This window comes from Rattus rattus, chromosome 6, assembly GCF_011064425.1.
Source record: "Rattus rattus isolate New Zealand chromosome 6, Rrattus_CSIRO_v1, whole genome shotgun sequence".
NCBI classification, from domain to species: domain Eukaryota; kingdom Metazoa; phylum Chordata; class Mammalia; order Rodentia; family Muridae; genus Rattus; species Rattus rattus.
Genome location: NC_046159.1, coordinates 140,541,646 through 140,562,802, shown reverse-complemented (window position 1 = coordinate 140,562,802; position 21,157 = coordinate 140,541,646). Strand labels below are relative to the sequence as shown.

Here is a 21,157-nt window from a genome sequence, read left to right as displayed (position 1 = left end):
TCTAGGCCTAATAACTTAATGTTTATTCTCCAACTTCAATTCAAGCACTTTCAGGTCCCAGAAAATAGATGATTAAGGTTAAAGGAGACTATTCATGGCTTTATTTTCACTTGAGAGCTGTACAGGAGACCACTCTGCTCAAGAAAGGAATGGGGACCAGAGTTAAAGAAAAAAAGAGAACTTTGCAAATCCAGATGCAAATGAAAATATTAGGGAAATAGGATGAGTCATTTTTGAACCTTATTCTGTTATAAATATAGAATTCATATTTTGAGGTCTTTGAACCATTAAATACATAATTATATGAATACTATACACTATCAATTTTCTTTGAAAATTTAATTTGTGGGTACATCAAAAAATTGAAATTCTGTCCCGAGTAGATATTACTTCTTGTCCTGGTGACTACTTTATTTTAGCTAGTTAGTTCACCTAGATCGTAAAAAACACAACACAGTATTTACATAAGAATCACACATACTGAAGACCAAACTCAGAGAAAATTTTATAGTGGTAAAATATTTATACCCTAAACATACCAGTTGTAATCATTTCGCAAGAAATGGTTTTTAAGAAACATGTTTTAATTAAGTGTGTCTCAAGTTAAAATCTGACCTAAGATAAATTCAATAATTCACTAGGCATACACTTTACATGCTAACATTAAAAAACTCAGAGATTAATTCTCCATGCTCATGCACATCCTTTACTCCGGCTGTTGCTTACCGAGGCTAATGTTGAAATCATTTCACTGATAGTTTGGTGTCAGTATCAGTTGGTGTCACTGATAGTGTGCAGCCAGAGGAAACATTTGCAAAGGAAAAATCAACAAGGAAAAAAATCCGTTTAGATACCAGACACATCCAGACACCAGAGAGATGCCGATATTAGACGGATACATATGAAGGAAGATAAGGGGGGGATAGAAGAGGAAAGAAGCATAAACAATACTGCATTTACATAGGATCTTTTAAAGACTAGTTTTTAAATGAATGTGTCATTGATGTCAAGCCAGATGTATAAAACCAGCCATTCATCAGAAGCTCTAATACAGATATGATAAATAAAAAAAGGAGTGGATAGTTAACAAAACAGAAAATACTCTTAATTATTATGAAGAGACTTGTTACAGAAGCTATTTGAAGAGAAAGTCAGACAAAGACTGATTCTGAAAGAAAATAACAAGTAGAAAGAAAACTAAAAGATTATATGTGGTTTAATAATAGCCTGGGGCTAGTAGGATGGCTACTGTTGCCACCAAACTTGACCACCTGAGTTTGATCATGCAACCTCATTGGCAGAAAGAGAGAACCAACTCCTGCATAGTCCTGTGAATATGGTGTGGACTCATGTGTATATATGTGCACACCCCAACACAATCACACACACACACACACACACACACACACACACACGTGCACTCACGCACACCATATGCATGCAGCATAGAAAATAAGTTGGAAAATGTAATTCATAAATTTTACAAAATCCTGTCAATCCCCTTTCAGCTGACTTCTGGCATCAGCCCTCCCCCTGACTAGTCCAGACAGTGCCACAGCTCTGTAACCTGTGTATGGCCACCCCTCAGTTTCACACCTTCAGGACTTGCCCATGCCTATGGAATAAAATCTTACTTTTTCCTCTACAGCTCCCACATCCTGGCTGCATCCCATTCTCTTTCCACTTATGTGAGCTCCAGGCTCACCTGCCTTGTAATAAATCTCAAAACAGACCAAAGCTTCCTGCCACCTCGGGGACTTTGGTAGACTGCTCTTCCTACCCATCCTATCCCTATGCCTGCTTTTGAAGACCTCTCTCACCTCAGATCTTATCCTAGATGAAATCTTCTTCAAGAGGGGTTCTCTGACCACTGGACTTAAAATTTCCTACCTTAGAACACTTGTTTGATCTCTTTGGAGCATTTAAAGGTAATAATTTAAGGCTCCTCTGAAGTATATCCCTTTCACTCTTTTATAATATTTTGTCTCCAAACCATATATCTTCCAATTGCTTTACTAAATTTTTGCTTCTTTGTGGCTGTTTATGCCCTTTCTCCCATCTCATATGAATTTATACTTTATGAGAATATGGGCTACATCTGGCAGAATGTCATCCCATCATTAAAGAAGACTTCCTGTTGTACTTATCAATCATGTTTTAAAGCAAAATAGAAAATCTTTCTGATATAAGAACACAAGTGCAATGGCAATTTTTCCAGAAGGTTATTAATGCTGCAATAAGTATGTATTGGCTTGTTTAATAAATGAGAAAAACATCATAATTAACATTGCCATCCTAAATGGCATGTGGGCTGAGAGAGTTAATATTTCTACTTGAAAAAGAAATTCAAACCTTTCAAGTTCCTTCTTTTGTCCTCCAAAGGCAATCACAGTTCTGATGGCTGCTAAGACTTCTTCAGCAACTGCTCCAGCTTTTGCATAAGCCTGGAGTTCCTTATCAGTAAATGAAGACAATATCTGTTTAAAAAAGACAAGTTCAGATTATTAGAAAAATGACAGTTAAAGTACACATATGCTAGTTGAGTATTACTACATTTGAAGAATTAAAATCTTTCAGTTGTCTTTGGCCATGATATACCTATTAGCCTGCGTGCGCGCGCGTGCGCGCGTGTGTGTGTGTGTGTGTGTGTGTGTGTGTGTGTGTCTCACTGTGCAAAATATCTCAAGATGCTTTTTCTTCAAAATGTTTTTGGCAATGAAGATGTGTAATAAATTAGGCAAACTATAAAATTACACACTGAGTATTATTTCATGGATCCTTATCTAAACAACAATAGGAGTTTGGGGAAATGTTAATTTTCAGAAAAGAAAATATATGCCACAATATGATCTTAAGAATTATAAAAATAGGCTTTATGGCCAGGACATGTGATATTCCCAGCAACTTTCAATGTGGGAGGCTAGGACACTGCAGAGGCCACACTTTCCTCTTCTGGTGATCCCTGGAGAGACAGAGCATTCACCTACCAGGGACGTTTTTCTTCCTCTTTTTGTTATTGCTTCAACCATGCTCTTTGATCTATCTGTTTGATTGCTGTGCATTTATTAGGAAACAGTCCTAGTCCTCTCAGGCACCTAATAGTTCTTCTCAATTACAAAGGGAAATTGGTTTTCCTAGCTTACACAGAAAGAAATGGAAACTTGCCGGGTTAGGTAATTAGGAAGTGAGCGGAACATCCAGGACTCAAGTGTGAGTCCATGTGGCTTCACAGCCTGGATTAGCAACTACTGTAAGTGGATCTCTGAAACATGCCAACTGTTATGACAGCTGGATCAACTGGCATGGGGAAAGGACTAAGGCTACCATTTGGACTAGGAATGACAACGTGGTCAGCCACCTAAATAGGCATTGTGCACAACCACTTTACAGATTTCTGATTTAACAGCATTACATTCTTACAATATGTAATCAGAGTCATTCGTCCTCAATATTTAAGTAAGAGGAATTGACTCCTTCTTGTCATTAAAAGAATCAGTCTTTTTTTTTTTTCATTTTAACAGTGCTTATCTGTCTTCATTGATCCCACTGATTATTCGGATCTTGAAGACTTCTCAAAGCCATCCTCTTAGGGCTGCCCCACACTACTGACTCTTTCAAAGTTCCAGGCCTGAGCTGGGCTGGTCAGTACATCCCTCAGTAAGCAGGTTTGCAGACCAGGGGGCTCACATAACATGCTTCACAACATTTCTCTTCACTCCCTGTGTAGCTCACAGTGGAGACAACCAACAACAGGACTACTAATATTATTTACCCAGAAGTTAAAATGTGCTGTTTTAATCTATTAATCTAATGAAAGTATTTCTGAATCCAACACATCTTTTCTATTTAACCTATACACCTATGACCTTCCATGATTGTACGCAGACATGAATGTGAAAAACTATAGTAAGGTTTTTTTCCCTCATAAAAGATTATGTCTGTTAAAACATTTCCCCCCTCAGGGAATCCCATGGAAGGGCAGGCAGGAAGAATGTAAAAGCCAGAGGGAATGGCGGACTCCAGGAGAATAAGACCCTCTCAATCAACTGAGCAGTGTTCATACAAACTCAGTGAGACGGGAGCCGTATGCACAGGGCTGCCATGGGTCTGCACCAGGCCCTTGAATATGTATAAAGGTTTCTGTTTAATGTTTCTATGGAATTCCTAAATGTGTGAATGGGAGGGTCTGTTTCCGACCTTTCTTTGGGCTTTTTTCCTTCTGTTCGTCTGTTTTGTCCAATTCCAGTGTGTTAGATTTTATCTTATTATATTCTATTATTACCCCTTAGAAGCCTCTTTATTTCATAATGACAGTCAGAAAGGATCTGGATGGGAGAGGAGGTGGGGAGAAACTGGGAGGATTAGAGGAAGGGGAAGCTGTAATCGGAATACATTCTGTGTGAAAAAACATCTATTTTCAATAAAAGGAAGAAAATGCAAAGAGGCGGAGGAGGAATAGGAAGAGAAGGAAGAGGAAGAAGATAAATTTCTCAGGGATATAACAAGCCAGCCTCAACCAATTTCTGATATAAAGTAATAGAAAGTTAAAAGCTGTCGAAAACAGGTAATTTTATATTCAAATTAATACAAAATTAATGTTGTTCAGGAACAATATTTTAAACTAGTATAGGTATTTTGACCACATTTGAATCCATTCTCTTATTTCTTAATGTGGACTCTTGCTTTATTATTTTATAAATCTTGTGCTCATTAATGATTTCTTTTGAGATACTTATAGGGTCCCATATCAAAAACAATACATTGGCATTACACATGTCCATATCCAGTGTCCTCCAATAGTAACATTTTTGAAAAGCATAGGAATTATATCACAACTAGGAATTTGACATCGATACATTCCAACAATATTATTCATGTTTACCAATCTACAGATGTGTGACTTTACTCCTAGGAAATGTTGTAACCTATATAGGATAATGTCCCTGTCAACAAAGTCAAGATTCAAAGCCTTCAAGCTGCTTTTTAGACCTACCGCCCCTGTCCATAGCTCTTCCCTTTCCTCTCCCCAAACATCTCTAATTTCTGGCATCCATGCTGACCTATTTACCTCATTTTAAGAATGTTGTATAGGACTAGGCTTGGTGGCACATACCTTAAATCCCAGCACTTGGGAGGCAGAGGCATGTGAACTTCTGAGTTCAAGGCTAGTCTGGTCTACAAGAGTTCCAGGACAGCCAGGAGTACACAGAGTAACCCTGTCTTAAGAAACAAAATGAAACAAACAAAGGACAGCAACAAAAGCTATGTTATGCTTACATATAGGAGTCTAGCCTGGTGTCCTCCAAGAGGCTCCACCAGCAGCTGACTGAGACAGATATAGATACAGTCAATCATTAGACTAAGGTTGAGGACTCCTATAGAAGAGTTAGAGGAAGGATTGAAGGAGCTGAAGGGAATGGCACATTCCCTTCTCACAGGAAGAACAATAGTATCAACTAACCTGGACCCCTCAGAGCTCCCAGAGCCACCAACCAAAGAGCATAGCCCTGGTCTATGCCTCCCAACCCCTGGCACATATATAACAGAGAGGATGCACCTAATTCTGTAGAGTTTTGATACCCAGGGAAGGGGGATACTGGGAGGTGGTAAGGTGGGGTTGGGTAGGTGAGGGGGTGGTGGGTGATGGGGGGTAGGTGAGTGAGGGGAGTGAGTAGGTAAGGGAGTGGGTGGGCAGGGACCCTCTCAAAACAAAGGGAGGGGAGAATGGGGTGAAGATCTCCGGGGAAGGGGTTACCTGGAAAAGGGGCACAATTTGGAATGTAAATAAATAAAAAAAATTGGTAAAAAAAAAAAAAAAGGAAGAAAAAAAGAAATGTTTATGAATGCACTCAAATAGTACATTGCTCTTGGGGGTAGGCATTAATTCACTTGACATGATTCTCCGGAAGCCTATGTAGCTTGCTGTGTGAGTCAGCATCCCTTTGTTGGGTGGTACTGCACAGTAGGCTTGCCCTAGTCATCTAATTCATCCATTGAAGGAGATAAGGTTAATATAAATAAAGTTGTGTAAACTAGAATGGGTAAACTCTTATGTCTGCGTCCTTTCCTTTCCTTGTAGATAAATGCTCGGGAATGTGGTTGCTAGGTCAAACCATAGCTTCATGCTTGGTTTTGTAAGAAGCAATGAGGAGCTGAGGGAAGGTTCTATGGCTAAGAGCATGCACTTCTTCTTCAGAGGAACCAAGTTATGTTCCCAGCACCCATGTCAGGCACCTCACAACCACCTGTAACTCCAGCTTCAGTGGCTTTTACACCCTTTTCTGGCCTTGGCAGCAGACATATGAGTGATGTATTTATACCCTGAAGGTTTGAATGAAGATAGTCCTGTCCCTAGGGAGTGGCACTATTAGGAGGTACGGCCTTATTGGAGTAGGTATGGTGCTGCTGGAAGATGTGTGCCCCTGGGGTGAGCTTTGAGGGTTCAAATGCTCATTCATGCCAGTCCCAGTGTCTGTCTTCCTGCTGTCTTCCAATTCAAATGTAGAGCTCTCAGCTCCTTCTCCGGCACCATGTCTGCCTGCATGCTACCATGCTTCCTGCCATGATGTTAATGGACTAGACCTCTGAACCTATAAGCCAGCTCCAATTCAATGTTTGCCTTTAAAATAGTCACGGTGGTCATGGAGTCTCTTCCCAGCTGTAGAGCATTAGCTAAGACATACACACACGCAGGTAAAGCACTCACATACATAAAGATTATTTTTTAAAGCCTTACACAATAGCAAGATTGTCTTACAAAGTTGTCATGCCACCAGTAATCTTTGAGTGATCCACTCTCTCTGTATTCCTCCAACATTTGGTATTTCACATTTTTGTTTCAGTCAACATCAGTTTCTACAGTCGATCTGGCATTCTGTGGCCTTTCTACTCAGTTGTCCTGTAGACTAAACCGCCAACCAAAGAGTACACATGGAGGGACCCATGGCTCCAGCCGCATATGTAGCAGAGGATGGCCTTATCTGGCATCAATAGGAGGGTTTGCCCCTGGTCCTGTGAAAGGCTTGACACCTCAGTGTAGGGGAATGCGAGGTGGGAGTGTGTGGGTGGGGAAGCACCCGCATAGATGCAAGGGAGGGGGTGTAGGATAGGGGGTTTGGGGAGGGGAAACTGGGAAAGGGGATAACCTTTGAAATGTAAATAAAGAAAATACGCAATACAAATTTTAAAAAACAAAAAAAAAATCATGTTTTCTTGTATCATTAACTGTTTTCAGAAATTCATAGTTTTCTTTCTTCCCTTACCAATCTATGCACGTTGTCAAATGTTTGTTCTGTCAGATGATATGACTGTTTACTTTCCTTAGTCTAAAGCAGGGTAGATTACACGGATCTTCAGTACAGCATCAGTTTTTCATAGCTGCACTAAATCTCTCTTGGCCATAACTCATAATTCTTTTTTTATACACCTGGGTTTAGCTTATACACCCCAATACGGGGATTTTCCCCTTTTCTGTCTTATCACACACACAAAAACCCTTGCTTTAGGCTTTGTAGTGACAGACCAGGGCAAAGTGCAGAACAAAGAACAATGGGAAAAGAGGAAGGCAGAGGTCAGGCAGGGCCGGTCCTTGGATAAGAGGTTAAGGAAGGAGGCCAGCACACACTGCAGTTACTATCTGATAGAAAAATCTCTCTGGATCCCTTTTTAAAAAAATATAAATACTATAATCAAGTTAGATTAATTCAATTTTTCTACATGTGAAAACATATTTCTTATTTCTATCATAAAGTCAACTAATAATTGAATCTGTCTACTTCAAAAGCTCAGTTCTGACAATTTCAAAATCTAAGACAGGTATTGGAAGACCCTAGCACCTGAAGGACAAATCTGGTACACCATATGCATTGTAAATAAAGTTTTATTGAAACACACGCACAAAAAAAAAAAAAAACAAAAAACAAAAAAAAAACTTGCTTGTGTGTTTCGCCTTTAGCGCTTTAGTTACAATGGGTCCTGACATGGATTTCTTAGATTCTATCCTGCTTGGCGTCAGATTAACTTCTTGCATCCGACTCTTGGGTTTGTCAGCCACTGGGTCTTCGATTCATCCTAAAGCTCTTCTCTTCCTCTGAGACTCAAGGTGGTGATATGAACCTCTTGTTGTCAAACACGGTGTTGAGGCTCTCCTCATTTCCTGCCTGCCAGATTCACTGATTCTGAATATTCTACATTCTACTGTGCAATTTCCATTCGAATAGCCTGAAAGAACCCATACAGCATGGCCCATTTGACTGTTGTGCCTCCCAGGTTCTTTTCTTTTTAATAATTTCCTATTGGCTGGTGAGTTTTTGCTACTGTCTCAAAGGATTATATAAATGAGTGACATATTTGTTATGGTAGTTATTTTAAAATTATAATCTGATGGTCTCAATATCTTATTTATGTCTCTGTGTGGACCAGCTGAGTGTATGTGGGGGGTGTTTTGTTGCATTTTCTGGTTCTGGGAATGATGGGCCTTTCAATCACATTCTGGAAATCTTATCTATAATATTATGGAACTGGGAAACAGCATTTTTAATATAGCCAAAATGTAAGATTAAGAAGTATACGTAAAACATATAAAAAGATTATCAAAGAGCAGAGATTAAAATAAAAGCCAAGGACTGTCTTTATTAAATAAATAGTATCAGAAGCAATGTAAGATTAGCTATTAAAATATTAAGTTCTAGTCTGCTTTCCCAACTCAGAGTAGATAATTAGTGGCTTTTCATTGAGTTCTGTTGTGAAGAATTTCCACCCAATCTGTTCAATGTTCTACCAAACAGAAAAATCAACTAAGAAAAGAGGAGCTTTGCCAGCTTCCAGCTAACTGATAACAACCAGGAACATCATTCCCATCATGTTCCCCTGGGTAAAAAATTAACAGTGTTCAGGATGTCAGTTACTAGGCTTGCTAAGAGAGCTAATGCCTATGCTTCACAGGTATCTGGTAGACATAGCGGATGCTTAACCAATGAGAGCTGCTGTTTGTAATAACAAAGCAACATCCACCAGACAGGGGAATGTTCCAAAAGCTTCTCCCCACCACAGCCTGACTTCTCCTGCGTTAGGGAGGTGTCAGTTTGGTTGAACTTTGACTTCTTATATCTTACATGTGATCTCACAAAATCTACATGCTAGACCAATCTTCCCACCATATAGGTACTTGTACATTAAGTAATTTTATAAAATGAGTTGCATGCTGACCCTGAGATGGGAAATGAATTACAAAGCTGTTAGAGGCATGTGCATGGCATGAAGAAGAACTTCTGTGTCTTCGTGACTGAATAACATGGCTGGAGGTTATAGTTTTACATGTGTCCATGGCTAGACAGTAGTTCCATAAGTCATTTTTACTGCAAAGGATTTAAATAAATATATCACACATATATGTATGTATGCATGTATATAGTATGATATATACATATATATATATATGCAGAACCATTTGTAACTATGACAAAATGGTTAAATCAGTTTATAAAATGAATAATCTATACACATACAAAACATTTAAGCTGAAAATGGAATGTGACATTTGGTGTTCACTGAATTTGAATCTCTACTTTCTGTAAACGAAATTAGCACTGTCATATATTAGAGATGGTGGTAGTTTGGATGGGACTGACAATCATGAGCTCACATATTTGAACACTTGCTTCCCAGTTGGTGAGAATGTTTTGGGAAGGATTAGGAGGAGTGGCCCTGGAGGAGGTGTGTCCTCGGGGTGGGTTTTGAAGATGAAACGGCCCATACCATTCCCAGTTAGTTCTCCCTGACCCACCTCTCTGCCTTGTGCTTACAGATAAAGACGTAGTTCTCAGCAACTGTGACTAGTGCTGTGCCTGCTTGCTTGCCTGTAGCCATGTGTCTGGCCATGATGGGAATGGACCACCTATGTGAAACTATGATCCAGCCCCAACTCCTTTCTATATGAGCTCCTTTAGTCATTGTATCTCTTCACAAAAATAGAAAAGTCACTAAGACAGATATTTACAAATCTTATGGGTTCAGTGTATCTTTTCTTATGAAGGCAAAGAATGAACTTAAGATCTTTCTCTTTTTTCATCTCTTTTTCACAAATAATCACACGGCTAAAGACAGCATGAAGTACTATGGGGCTAGCTCAGCTGATGTTTTATCCTCAGCTGATAAAATATCCTGCTGATATTTTAGCAAAACGCATGAAATTGTGTATAAAATTCACAGACAGGGTTATTGTGGTTAAAAGGCTTTTCCGTGGATCATGAGAAAGAGTTTAAAATCTGGACTCACGGGCTTCACCTACCTTTGCCCAAATACCAGCTGACAGTCCAAGAACAGGGCTGATGGCCAAAATCACAAGAGTTAGCTTCCAGCCGCGAGTAAATCCTATTATAAAACCACCAAAAAATGTTGCCATTGCCTGAAAGAACATTCCAATTTTGTCACCAATTCCTTCATTAATTTTGGAGACGTCACTAAAAGAAGAAAGAGATTGTGTTACACATAATGTCGGAATTGCGAATACACAATTTTTCTCCTGAGCCAGTTTTGTTTTGTCAAGAGAGAGTACATTAATCTGTGCCTAGGATCTTTGGTATGCCTGGTCCTTTGGGGAATTGAGGATGAGAGAAGGCTGTCAGTAGGAGATTTGTCATTAACAATGTTCTGTGGTTCATATGGCCTCAGAATACAAACATGGGAGGTGTAAGACTATTTATTGTGAGATTTCAAGCTGCTCAGAGATTTCTGCTGTGTGCATATGGTGCTGTCCTCTATGAATACAAAATCGTTGAGTTCACCATGTCTTCATGAGGCAGAGGATGACAGACAGGAGCCCCTTCCTTCTTTCCACTGTTGTCAAAGGATGCCATGGAGCCCTGGCAGGAAAGGGCTCAGTGGGACCAGCCAGAAATATTGTTGCTCCATTGCACACCACTGCTCTGATCAGTCTTGATTCTGCCAGCCTAATCCCTCATTCAGTGCCAGGCAAGCAGGACCCCCCCCTCCCTGCCAGGGTACTGTGAACAAGAAGCTGTGTGAGACACAGGGCTTTACCCTGCTCAGTGACATCCTGTCACTCCTCACAGAGCTGGTGGTATCCACTTCACAGCATGAAGAACAAGCCCACATCTGACTTGAGCATGACACGAAGTACTCACTCTGTGAGACGGGTGTTGAGCTCCCCAACGTCATGCACGTCAAACCAGCCTATCTCCTGATTCATGATGGCATGGAAAAACTTCTGCCTAATCTTGTGTATTTGTCTCCCAGCTGCCAGGCACCAAAATGAAACCTGGATGTAGGCAACTATGAGCACACCGGCACCAATGCCCGTGTAATAGTAGGCGTACCTGAAAAACAAGAACAATGAATGACTGTTTTCTAACCAATCCTTCTCTCTAAACACAACTTAGTTTTCTTTAATTTTCTGGGAATCTCACACTCTTAACAAACAAGAAGGGGTTGAAGGAGCTGTAAGGATTAGCATCCACCTAAGTCTGTAGCAATATCGAAGAAAGGATTTGAGGCAAATCCCAGCTCTTCACCTAACTACCTTGTGGCTAAGGATGCTTAATAACCTGAACTTCAGTTATGTATTATGGAGATAGGAGTTTGTAATATGTCATAATTGTACTCAGGCCAGTGCCTGGTGCATTATAATTACTCAGAGAGCGTCGGTGATTGTGGAAGATTGTTAGTGTGCTAGTACACTAAGGCTGCAGCTGTAGTCTTCTCTACTTTTGTTACATAGGCATGAATTGATGAAGGCTTAAGGGTGAGCTGTGCGCCTCAGATGAAGGGAAAACATGATGGAACTTCATAGAAAGTAGAACCAAGAAGTGAACTATTAGTTTAGCAGAGCTTGGACGATGAATGGCAACTGAAAACTGATGTTTCCGTGGCATTTACCCAACTGGCTACTGAGAGCTAACCTAAACTGTTCCATGAATCCAACAGTTTTCCTCCCAGTTTAAACATATAATCACACCCTTTAGAACAATTGAAAAAGTGTTTTTTGGCTGTGCCTCTATAGCTAGAAGTCCTGTGGCTTCATTAAGCAGTCCATGTACACATTAAATAGAAACCCTGCTTCTTCTTGTTGATTTTCTGGTGCATGGGATGGGACCTAGAATCTCATCTATGCTAGAAAAATGCTCTATCACTGAAGCACTTGAAGCTCTTTCAAGGCAAAATGAACAAAGGATAAAATTTGGTATGTTTGAAATGTTCTTTACTTGCTATCTTTGAATAAAAATGTTCACACCAAGTGTCAGACTGAAAAACAGAAATATAACACACAGTCAGCCTATAAGAATGTTGCTAAGCAAATCATCCTTCAAGCTACATGTTATAAACTATACTTATTAAGGAAGATGTAATTGGAACATTACATTTTAGTTAACATATAACTGTGAAATTAATTATTGTACAAGTGATAGTGCAAGAGAGTTCAAAGGAAGTTCCATTGAACAAGTAAAACTTTTATGCGGTGAAATACTAGCGTGTTTTTATGTAGTACATTTTACCCATTGGAGATAATAGAGTATCTCCAGTATTAAAAAATATGCCTCCCCACAGGAATATTCATAAGTATTTTATTCTCATCTTTCAAAATGTTATTGTGTCTCATCTTTCTCGAGTCTATCAGAGAAATCATAGTAAGATACAGAAACATTATCATCTGACTCACCAGCACATACCTTTGGACTTCTATTACACAGCAATTGCACAGACTGTCAATATGAATAAATCATTAACAAAATAAAAAGTCTGTCCATGTGACTTAAGGCCAGCATGACTACCTTTCTTTTAGGATGTTGTATTTTCTGTTTAGAATTACATGTGTAGTTCATGGAATTTCTGTCAGCTTATCTTAGCATTACACCATGACTGGAAACAGCCAGGAAGCAAACTGCTCACTAGGCCATTGAAAGTAACTATCGTGAATTTAAATATATCTAATGGGCTACTTTAAATTTCTCTAATTCCTGTATATATGGCATGCAATCTTTTCAACTGCATACATAAGTTTAATTGAAGGACAACCTTAATATATTTAATGATGTAAACACTTAAAAAAAACTGTAACATGTTTCTTGAAAACTAATGATGATAGCCTGAAACCTTCTAATTTTATTATTATAATGTGAACTATGACTATATTACTATGATTAGATCGACGCAGAAAATGTTAATAAGATAATAGTAAAGGTAATATGAAATTACGTGGTCATTTCGTCCTCCAGCTTGGCATATATGTCTGTAGAAACATTGTACAAACCTGGAACAACACAAAGCAAACATGAAACTTTTATGCTTCTTTGGTTTCCATTAAAACTAAGCACAAAATGAATGAAACTTGTTTTATTATGAAAAAAAGAGACTTAACCGACTCAGCTTCATTTCTGTAAAAGCACTTTGACATCTGTTCAAATGCTGCCCCGTTGACTGTGTGTGACCACACACAGCCTAAATTCAGTGGTGTACATATGCCAGAAGAAACACGGTGACAAATATTACTGCATCTTTGACTCTCAAGTATACGCTAGAAACCTAACAATGAAGTTCTCGATTTGTTTGTCTGTTCATCTGAGACTGGATCTCATGTAATCTAGGTTCTTAAACTCACTTCTACTTCTGATCCGTCTGCCTCTGCCTCCGTGTACTGGGGTTGCAGGAAGAGACCTCTATACTCAATATCTATGTGGTGCTGGGGAATTGAACCTAACACACAAACCCAGGGCCTCATACATGCTGGGCAAGCACTCTACCTACTCAGCTATATTACAGCCCATGTTTTGACACTTCAATTTTTAATTAGAAGTTATTGTATATCTACAGACTCAAAGCAATCCCCATCAAAATTCCAACCCAATTCTTCATAGAGTTAGACAGAACAATTTGCAAATTCATGTGGGATAACAAAAACCCAGGATAGCTAAAACTATTCTCAACAATAAAAGGATTTCTGGGGCAATCACCATCCCTGACCTCAAGCAGTATTACAGAGCAATGGTGATAAAAACTGCATGGTATTGGTACAGAGACAGGAAGGTAGATCAGTGGAATAGAATTGAAGACCCAGAAATGAACCCACACACCTACGGTCATTTGATTTTTGACAAAGGAGTCAAAACCATCCAATGGAAAAAAGATAGCATTTTCAGCAAATGGTGCTGGTTCAACTGGAGGTCAGCATATAGAAGAATGCAAATCGATCCATTCTTATCACCCTGTACAAAGCTTCCAAGTGGATCAAGGACCTCCACATCAAACCAGATATACTCAAACTAATAGAAGAAATAGTGGGGAAGAATCTCGAACACATGGGCACTGGAAAAAATTTCCTGAACAAAACACCAATGGCTTATGCTCTAAGATCAAGAATTGACAAATGGGACTTCATAAAACTGCAAAGCTCTGTAAGGCAAAGGACACTGTTGTTAGGACAAAACAGCAACCAACAGATTGGGAAAAGATCTTTACCAATCCTACATTCACTAGAGGGTTAATATCCAAAATATACAAAGAACTCACGACGAAGTTAGACTCCAGAGAGCCAAATAACCCTATTAAAAATGGGGTTCAGAGCTAAACAAAGAATTCACAGCTGAGGAATGCCAAATGGCTGAGAAACACCTAAAGAAATATTAAACATCTTTAGTCATAAGGGAAATGCAAATCAAAACAACCCTGAGATTCCACCTCACACCAGTCAGATTGGCTCAGATCAAAAACTCAGGCAACAGCAGATGCTGTCAAAGATGCGGAGAAAGAGGAACACTCCTCCATTTTTGGTGGGATTGCAAACTGGTACAACCTCTCTGGAAATCAGTCTGGAGTTTCCTCAGAAAATTGGACATTGCACTATCTGAGGACCCCCCTATACCTCTCTTGGGCACATACCCAAAAGTTGCTACAACATACAACGAAGACACATACTATGTTCATAGCAGCCTTATTTATAATAGCCAGAAGCTGGAAAGAACCCAGATGCCCTTCAACAAAGGAATGGATACAAAAAATATGGTACATCTACACAATGGAGTACTACTCAGCTATCAAAAACAATGACTTTATGAAATTCATAGCAAATGGATGGAACTAGAAAATATCATCCTGAGTGAGGTAACCCAATCACAGAAAAATATACATGGCATGTACTCACTGATAAGTGGATAGTAGCCTAAATGCTCGAATTACCCAAGATGCAATGCATGGACCACATGAAACTCAAGAAGGATGACCAAAATGCAGATGCTTCACTCCTTCTTTACAAGGGAAACAAAAATATCCATAGAAGGTGAAAGGGAGGCAAAGTTTAGAAAAGAGACAGAAGGAACAGCCATTCAGAGCCTGCTCCACATTTGGCCTGTGTATATACAGCCACCAAAACTAGATAAGATGGATGAAGCTAAGAAGTGCATGCTGAAAGGGACTGGATATAGATCTTTCCTGAGAGATACAGCCAGAACATGTCAAATACAGAGGCAAATGTTAGCAGCAAACCACTGAACTGAGAATGGGACCCCCATTGGAGGAATTAGAGAAAGGACTGAAAGAGCTGAAGGTGCTTGCGACCCCAGAAGAACAATGCCAACCAACCAGAGCTCCCAGGGACTAAGCCACTACCCAAAGACTATATATGGACTGACCCTGGGCTCCAACTGCATAGGTAGCAGTGAATAGCCTAGTAAGAGCACCAGTGGAAGAGGAAGCCTTTGGTCCTGCCAAGATTGGACCCCCAGTGTAGGGGATTGTTGGGGGAGCAGTAATGGGGAGTGGATGGGGAGGGGAACACCCATAGAGAAGGAGAGGGGGAGGGGTTAGGAGGCTGATGGATGGGAAAGTGGGAAAGGGAATAACATTTGAAATTAAATAAGAAATTCCCATTTTAATAAAAATGAAAAAAAGAAGTTATTGCATGTAATATAAATTAAAGTGTAATATATAACATTGACAAGCATCATCTGATATTAAGAAATACTAACTTTGAACTGAATATGTTTAAGACTCTTTCATAACTTTACTACCCCTATAAACAAAAATCACCACTACTTAATATTTTTATGTGTAGTATTTTCAAGTCTCTCAAGTTCCCCTGTATACATATGCATAAATATATGTGTACACCTAGTTTCTTTAAAAATTGAATCTCCGTGTCAATTGAGATTTTCGTTGTCTACAGCACTTTACTGTTACAAGCAATGATGCACACACCATGGTATAATATGTAAATATTCATGATGAATATTTTATAGGAGAAATTAGCACAATTAAGACAGTAGGGGAACACTTTAAACCTTAGAATCAATTAGAAATGTTACAGTATGTAAAAGACTTATGAAGATGAATCTGATTTGACAGCTGTGAAAATAAATAAAAACCTCTGATGGCAAACTAAGAAAAATGTCCTGAAAGTCTGTAGCACATGTAAAGGAGTTCCCAGTTTAGAAGAGGTAAGAAAGTGTGTGATGTGCATGTAGGAAGGGGATATATGGCCAGAATGTAGTCTGAAGTAGGTAACTGTCTATTTTAAAGACAGACTAGCAGACATTCAATGGTGGTGGAATAAAGTGGATATAATCAGAAGTGTGACCCAGAAAGCTTTAGCATTCAAGCAATGTATAATTTTGAGAATAAAATTTAAGAGGCTTCAGCTTTTATAAGAATGTAGGGAAAGTCTGTCTGAATAGGAAGAGAAAGCGGGCAAAGAGGAAGAAGCTATAGGAGCCTCCAATGGAGGGGATATTAGTAGAGAGTAAAAACAAATTGATCAAGACCATAAGCCCAACCACCTGAAAAATGTGAGTTTCAAGTAGGAAACCTGGAGGTTGGTCTGGAAAAATCAAGGAAGATTATTAGTTCAATGTTGAACATTTTATTTTGTGGCAGCTGTGCATTTGACTGAAGATATCGAGTAAATGTAGAACTGCCTGCCCAGTTCTTGGGGTTGGAGGCAGAGTTCAGATGTAAATACTAAGAAATCATATGCTAGAGAGTACAGGTAAATCTGGGGGTGGGGGGGGGAGAGCCATCTCTATACCTCACCAGGAAATGTTTATAGTTTGCTACCACAAAGGTCTATCGCTGTCAACTCAACACGAAATTCTCCAAGTCTAACAAAATACCTCCATGAAATTCCAGATTGAATATTCCACATCTGAATGTTACTTATACAGAATTCTAGGGACTAGAAGTATTTTTGATTTCAGAATTCCTCAGTCTGAAATAATTCCATGTATGTTACTAAAATAACATTACTAATCAAAAAGTCTTAAATCTAATATATGAATACCGATGGTCAAAAACTGTCAGACTATGGGGAAGGTTTTGAGACATTCGGTCAGTTACTATTTTTCATTTTATCATAAGAACTTACACAAATGCTCTTTGGCTATTGTAGCTTCTGAGTCTTGAGTCTTCTTTTGTTTTTCTTTTACAGTTTGAAAAACATGAGTTTCAAGGTCAAAATTGGCTCCTGTTTACATCTACAATTACACCACATATCTAGTATCAAGGACTACTCGCCAAAACAATTGTGGCAATGAAGAATGCTTGCATAGCATCTAAAGTTGATTTTATTTGGGGGTGAGAAGAGCCCGGAATTCTCGGGGTTATAATTCTCGGTTCTTCTATCAGCCATTAGCTTAGCTAGGGTGGCAAAGCTAAACTTAGTTTGGCTTTTAATGAAGTACTGAGACCCTTGACGACCATCTTGCCTTCTGGCTGCTAGAACCTCAGCTTCCTGGTTCCTCACCACTCTTACTCTTCTACCTCAGCTCCCCTTCACTGCTTCTCTGTGCTTTCCCTCTTTCCTACACACTGATATTTCCTAGAACTCGGAGAACCTTGCCAGAGTGAGTGTAGACACTCCCACCGCTTCTGTTTCTTCCAGATCTGTACCTGGAGATGTTCCAACCCATCCTAGGTCATGATTAAAGCTCTGGGTCCCTAACATATTTTCATGTATCATTGTTCGGTAATTTCATACATGGACATAACATATTTTTACTAAATCTGTCCCATTTTCTCCCCTCTTATTTTCTCTCTAGTCCTTCTAGCACTCTCTTCTAACTTAATGTGCTCTTTTTAAAACCCCAAAACCTCACTGTGGTGGTTGTATATGCTTGGCCCCGAGAATGGTACTATTTGGAGGTGTGGCCCTGTTGGAGTAGGTGTGTCACTGTGGGTGTGGACTTTAAGACTCTCATCCTAGCTCCCTGGAAGTCAGTATTCTGCTAGCAGCCTCTAGATGAAGATGCAGAACCCTCAGCTTCTCCTGCACCATGCCTGTCTGGACACTGCCATGCTCCAGCCTTGATGATAATTGACTGATCTCTGAACCTGTAAGCCAGCCCCAATTAAATGTTCTTTTTAAAAGTTGCTTTGGTCATGGTGTCTGTTTACAGCAGTAAAACCTTAACTAAGACACCCACCAAGTCATGTCATGCTGCCTGTATGCCTGTATGACTGTGGGTGTAGGGCCATCTGCTAGAGCATAGGTAGCTACTATGGCTTGCATTCCTAATGAGCATTGAGTCTTTTTACCCACAAGCTATCAATTGTGTACCATTCCTCAGATAGGGGTGAGGCTTCATGAGCCCCTCTCACATCCCTGTGGGGATTTTTGACTGTCTTTCTCCTGTACAGTTCTTTTTTTTTTGGTTCTTTTTTTCGGAGCTGGGGACCGAACCCAGGGCCTTGCGCTTCCTAGGCAAGCGCTCTACCACTGAGCTAAATCCCCAACCCCTCCTGTACAGTTCTTGAGCATGCAGTCTCAGTTGAACTCTTCTCAACATCTTATCCTCAACTGTGACAAGTTATAAATGATCGTTCCACTCAAAGCATCTCATTCATGGTGCCGTCACATAACACCTTTGGAAATGACAATGCAATCATGCCATTTCACTTACAATCTTCAGTGATAGTTAATGCTACAAAAAGGTTAAAAGTCTGTGACATATAACTATATTTATCCCTTTGCAATCTTTCCATAATAGACAGTATGCACAGCAGATGGGTCTTTTTGAAATTTTAGCTATGATCTTTTAATTTTTTTAACCCCATATCTTTCTTCTCATTCTAATAACTATGGAACTATGCAATCACCATTTCAGCAGAGAACAGCTGTCATAACAAAGAAACAAACAAACAAACAACAGAATGTATGTAGATTTCTTGTTGTCTTTTGTGTATCCAAACCCTTCTAGGGAGGAAACTGACCAAAGCCAAATACCATTTAAATTCATGGGATAAAAGTTCACTTTTTATGACTCAAAAATATTTTCTCAGTGCCTTAAAGAAGAGATGCCGTTGATAACGGGTGAAAGAACAGACACTGAAATGTCCAGGAAAGAGAAGCCAGCTCTACACACCCCAGAGTGAGAGCGCAAAAGAGGAATGATTGCACATCGCACTGAGAAGACAGTCATGGGACAGCTCCCAGAGCCTCCTTGGACCTGAAGATACTCAGAAGGAGTTGAATTCCTCCAGTGCTCCTAAGAGAGGGGAACAAAAGGCTTGAGTCAACTCTGCTTGAGATGGTGCTAAACATCATTTGGCCTTTACTCATCTGTAGTTATGCTGTGGGGAGAGAGTATACTTCAGCAGTAGAGCTTGCCCATGTGCAAAGCATTGGTTCAATCTCCAGCACGAGTCTAGAAAACACAGTTAAGTTGGGTCTCTCAGACAAACCAGTGCAAGGTGAGAGCTGCACTAAAACGTCTACGCTACCCTAAATAGTTGCCACCTTAGATAATGAGGGACTCAGAGTGGAGATTACATTGTATAAAATTAAAAAAAATTGGCACACTGGGGTTCTGAAATACCACATTCACCACACAAATTTCCAGCCTCAACTCGCAGAACTTTGTCATCCCTACCTTCTACAGCTCTAATTCCAAAGAGCCCCACTTCTGAGCACACCAAGGAATTTGCTGTTCTCTGAGTATTCTACCTACTTTTTCTTCAGCAGTTTTTCATTTTCTTACTTTACCTGGATATTCTTTAGTAACTTTCCCCCCAGAAAACACTCTTCCTTCATGAATAAGCCATAAAAAAGAAAAAAGAAAAAGAAAAAAATGACCTCTTCATCAAATTACTTCGCCTTAGCATAGTAGCTCACCTCATCACAGAATTTCATAGTAATTGATTGACACATGAGTAAAATTGCTAAGTCAATGTAGACTGGAAGCATCCCTGACTGTCTGTCCCCTCTCATTCACCTAAGTGCAAAGTGAAAAACTGAAATAGGTTTTCTCTTTGTATCTCCGCATTCAGGTAGCTGTGTCCGTGGTAACCCACTCTGTTCCAAAGACAGGGAAGTAGTCTCATAAAAAACAATCCATCCAAGAATTCTTCTACTTGTAATGTCAAGTGTCACATAAGATTAAAAGTGAAAATAGTCTACCATTCTATGTGGCGAGGGTGGCCATTTGTAGGATCACAAAAGACCTCACAGGAACTTCACTGTGCATACAGCATAACTAAATTACACCCCATGCTCTTTAGGGAAGACATCATGGTACAATTTGATCCAAATTTCACAAGATAGGGTGATACTGCTGAAACCTCTAGCCAAGTTTTTCCACAAACTTCCTTTTTATCCCTTATGCCTTTTTTCCTACCCAAGTTTCCATGGTAAGCAAGCAAAGTAACCGATAGACAAGATAACTTCAGAGTAATAACTTCCAATACGCAAGTACAGCAATGATATTATGGTTTCTTTGAGGTGAGAAGTTCAGACATGAATAGACTATCAGGGTCTGAACCACCCCAAGTAAAGAAGGAGACTGGAAGGTCCTGAACAGAACAGGGGAACAGGAAGGAGCCCTGAGTAATGAGATTTATGTGGCAGGTGGGAAAGAGCAAATCATGCTACATGAGCCACTAAATACAAATCGAACTTATTCCACATTATGGGAAATCATAGGGACAGAAGTGAACTGGTTTCTGTTTTTGAAAACCTTGCTGTGACAATATGTGGAGAACTGCACAAAACCAGGCAGGAATGGAAGTATGCCAAGGAGTTTATAAGATAGAACTGTGTATGAAGCAGACTTCAGACATGGGTCATAGCTGGGCTGTGGAAGGCTGGACTCTCAAAGGGACCTCAGTGTTGCAGAGGGTAGTAGAACAGGCCAGCATCAAAGACCTCAGCTCTGGGCTC

The 21,157-nt window shown here is 39.7% G+C and overlaps 1 protein-coding gene across 1 annotated transcript in view; it reads right to left on the bottom strand.

The window, feature by feature from the left end:
- Positions 1-21,157, bottom strand: part of Abcb1 (ATP binding cassette subfamily B member 1) — a 77,117-nt gene that overhangs the window by 38,623 nt on the left and 17,337 nt on the right. The window contains exons 4-7 of the mRNA XM_032907039.1: positions 13,213-13,267; positions 11,145-11,336; positions 10,289-10,460; positions 2,353-2,477 (exon numbers count right to left, since the gene is read on the bottom strand). Of these exons, the coding sequence (XP_032762930.1) occupies positions 2,353-2,477; positions 10,289-10,460; positions 11,145-11,336; positions 13,213-13,267 (544 nt within the window). The remainder of the gene's footprint in view (positions 1-2,352; positions 2,478-10,288; positions 10,461-11,144; positions 11,337-13,212; positions 13,268-21,157) is intronic.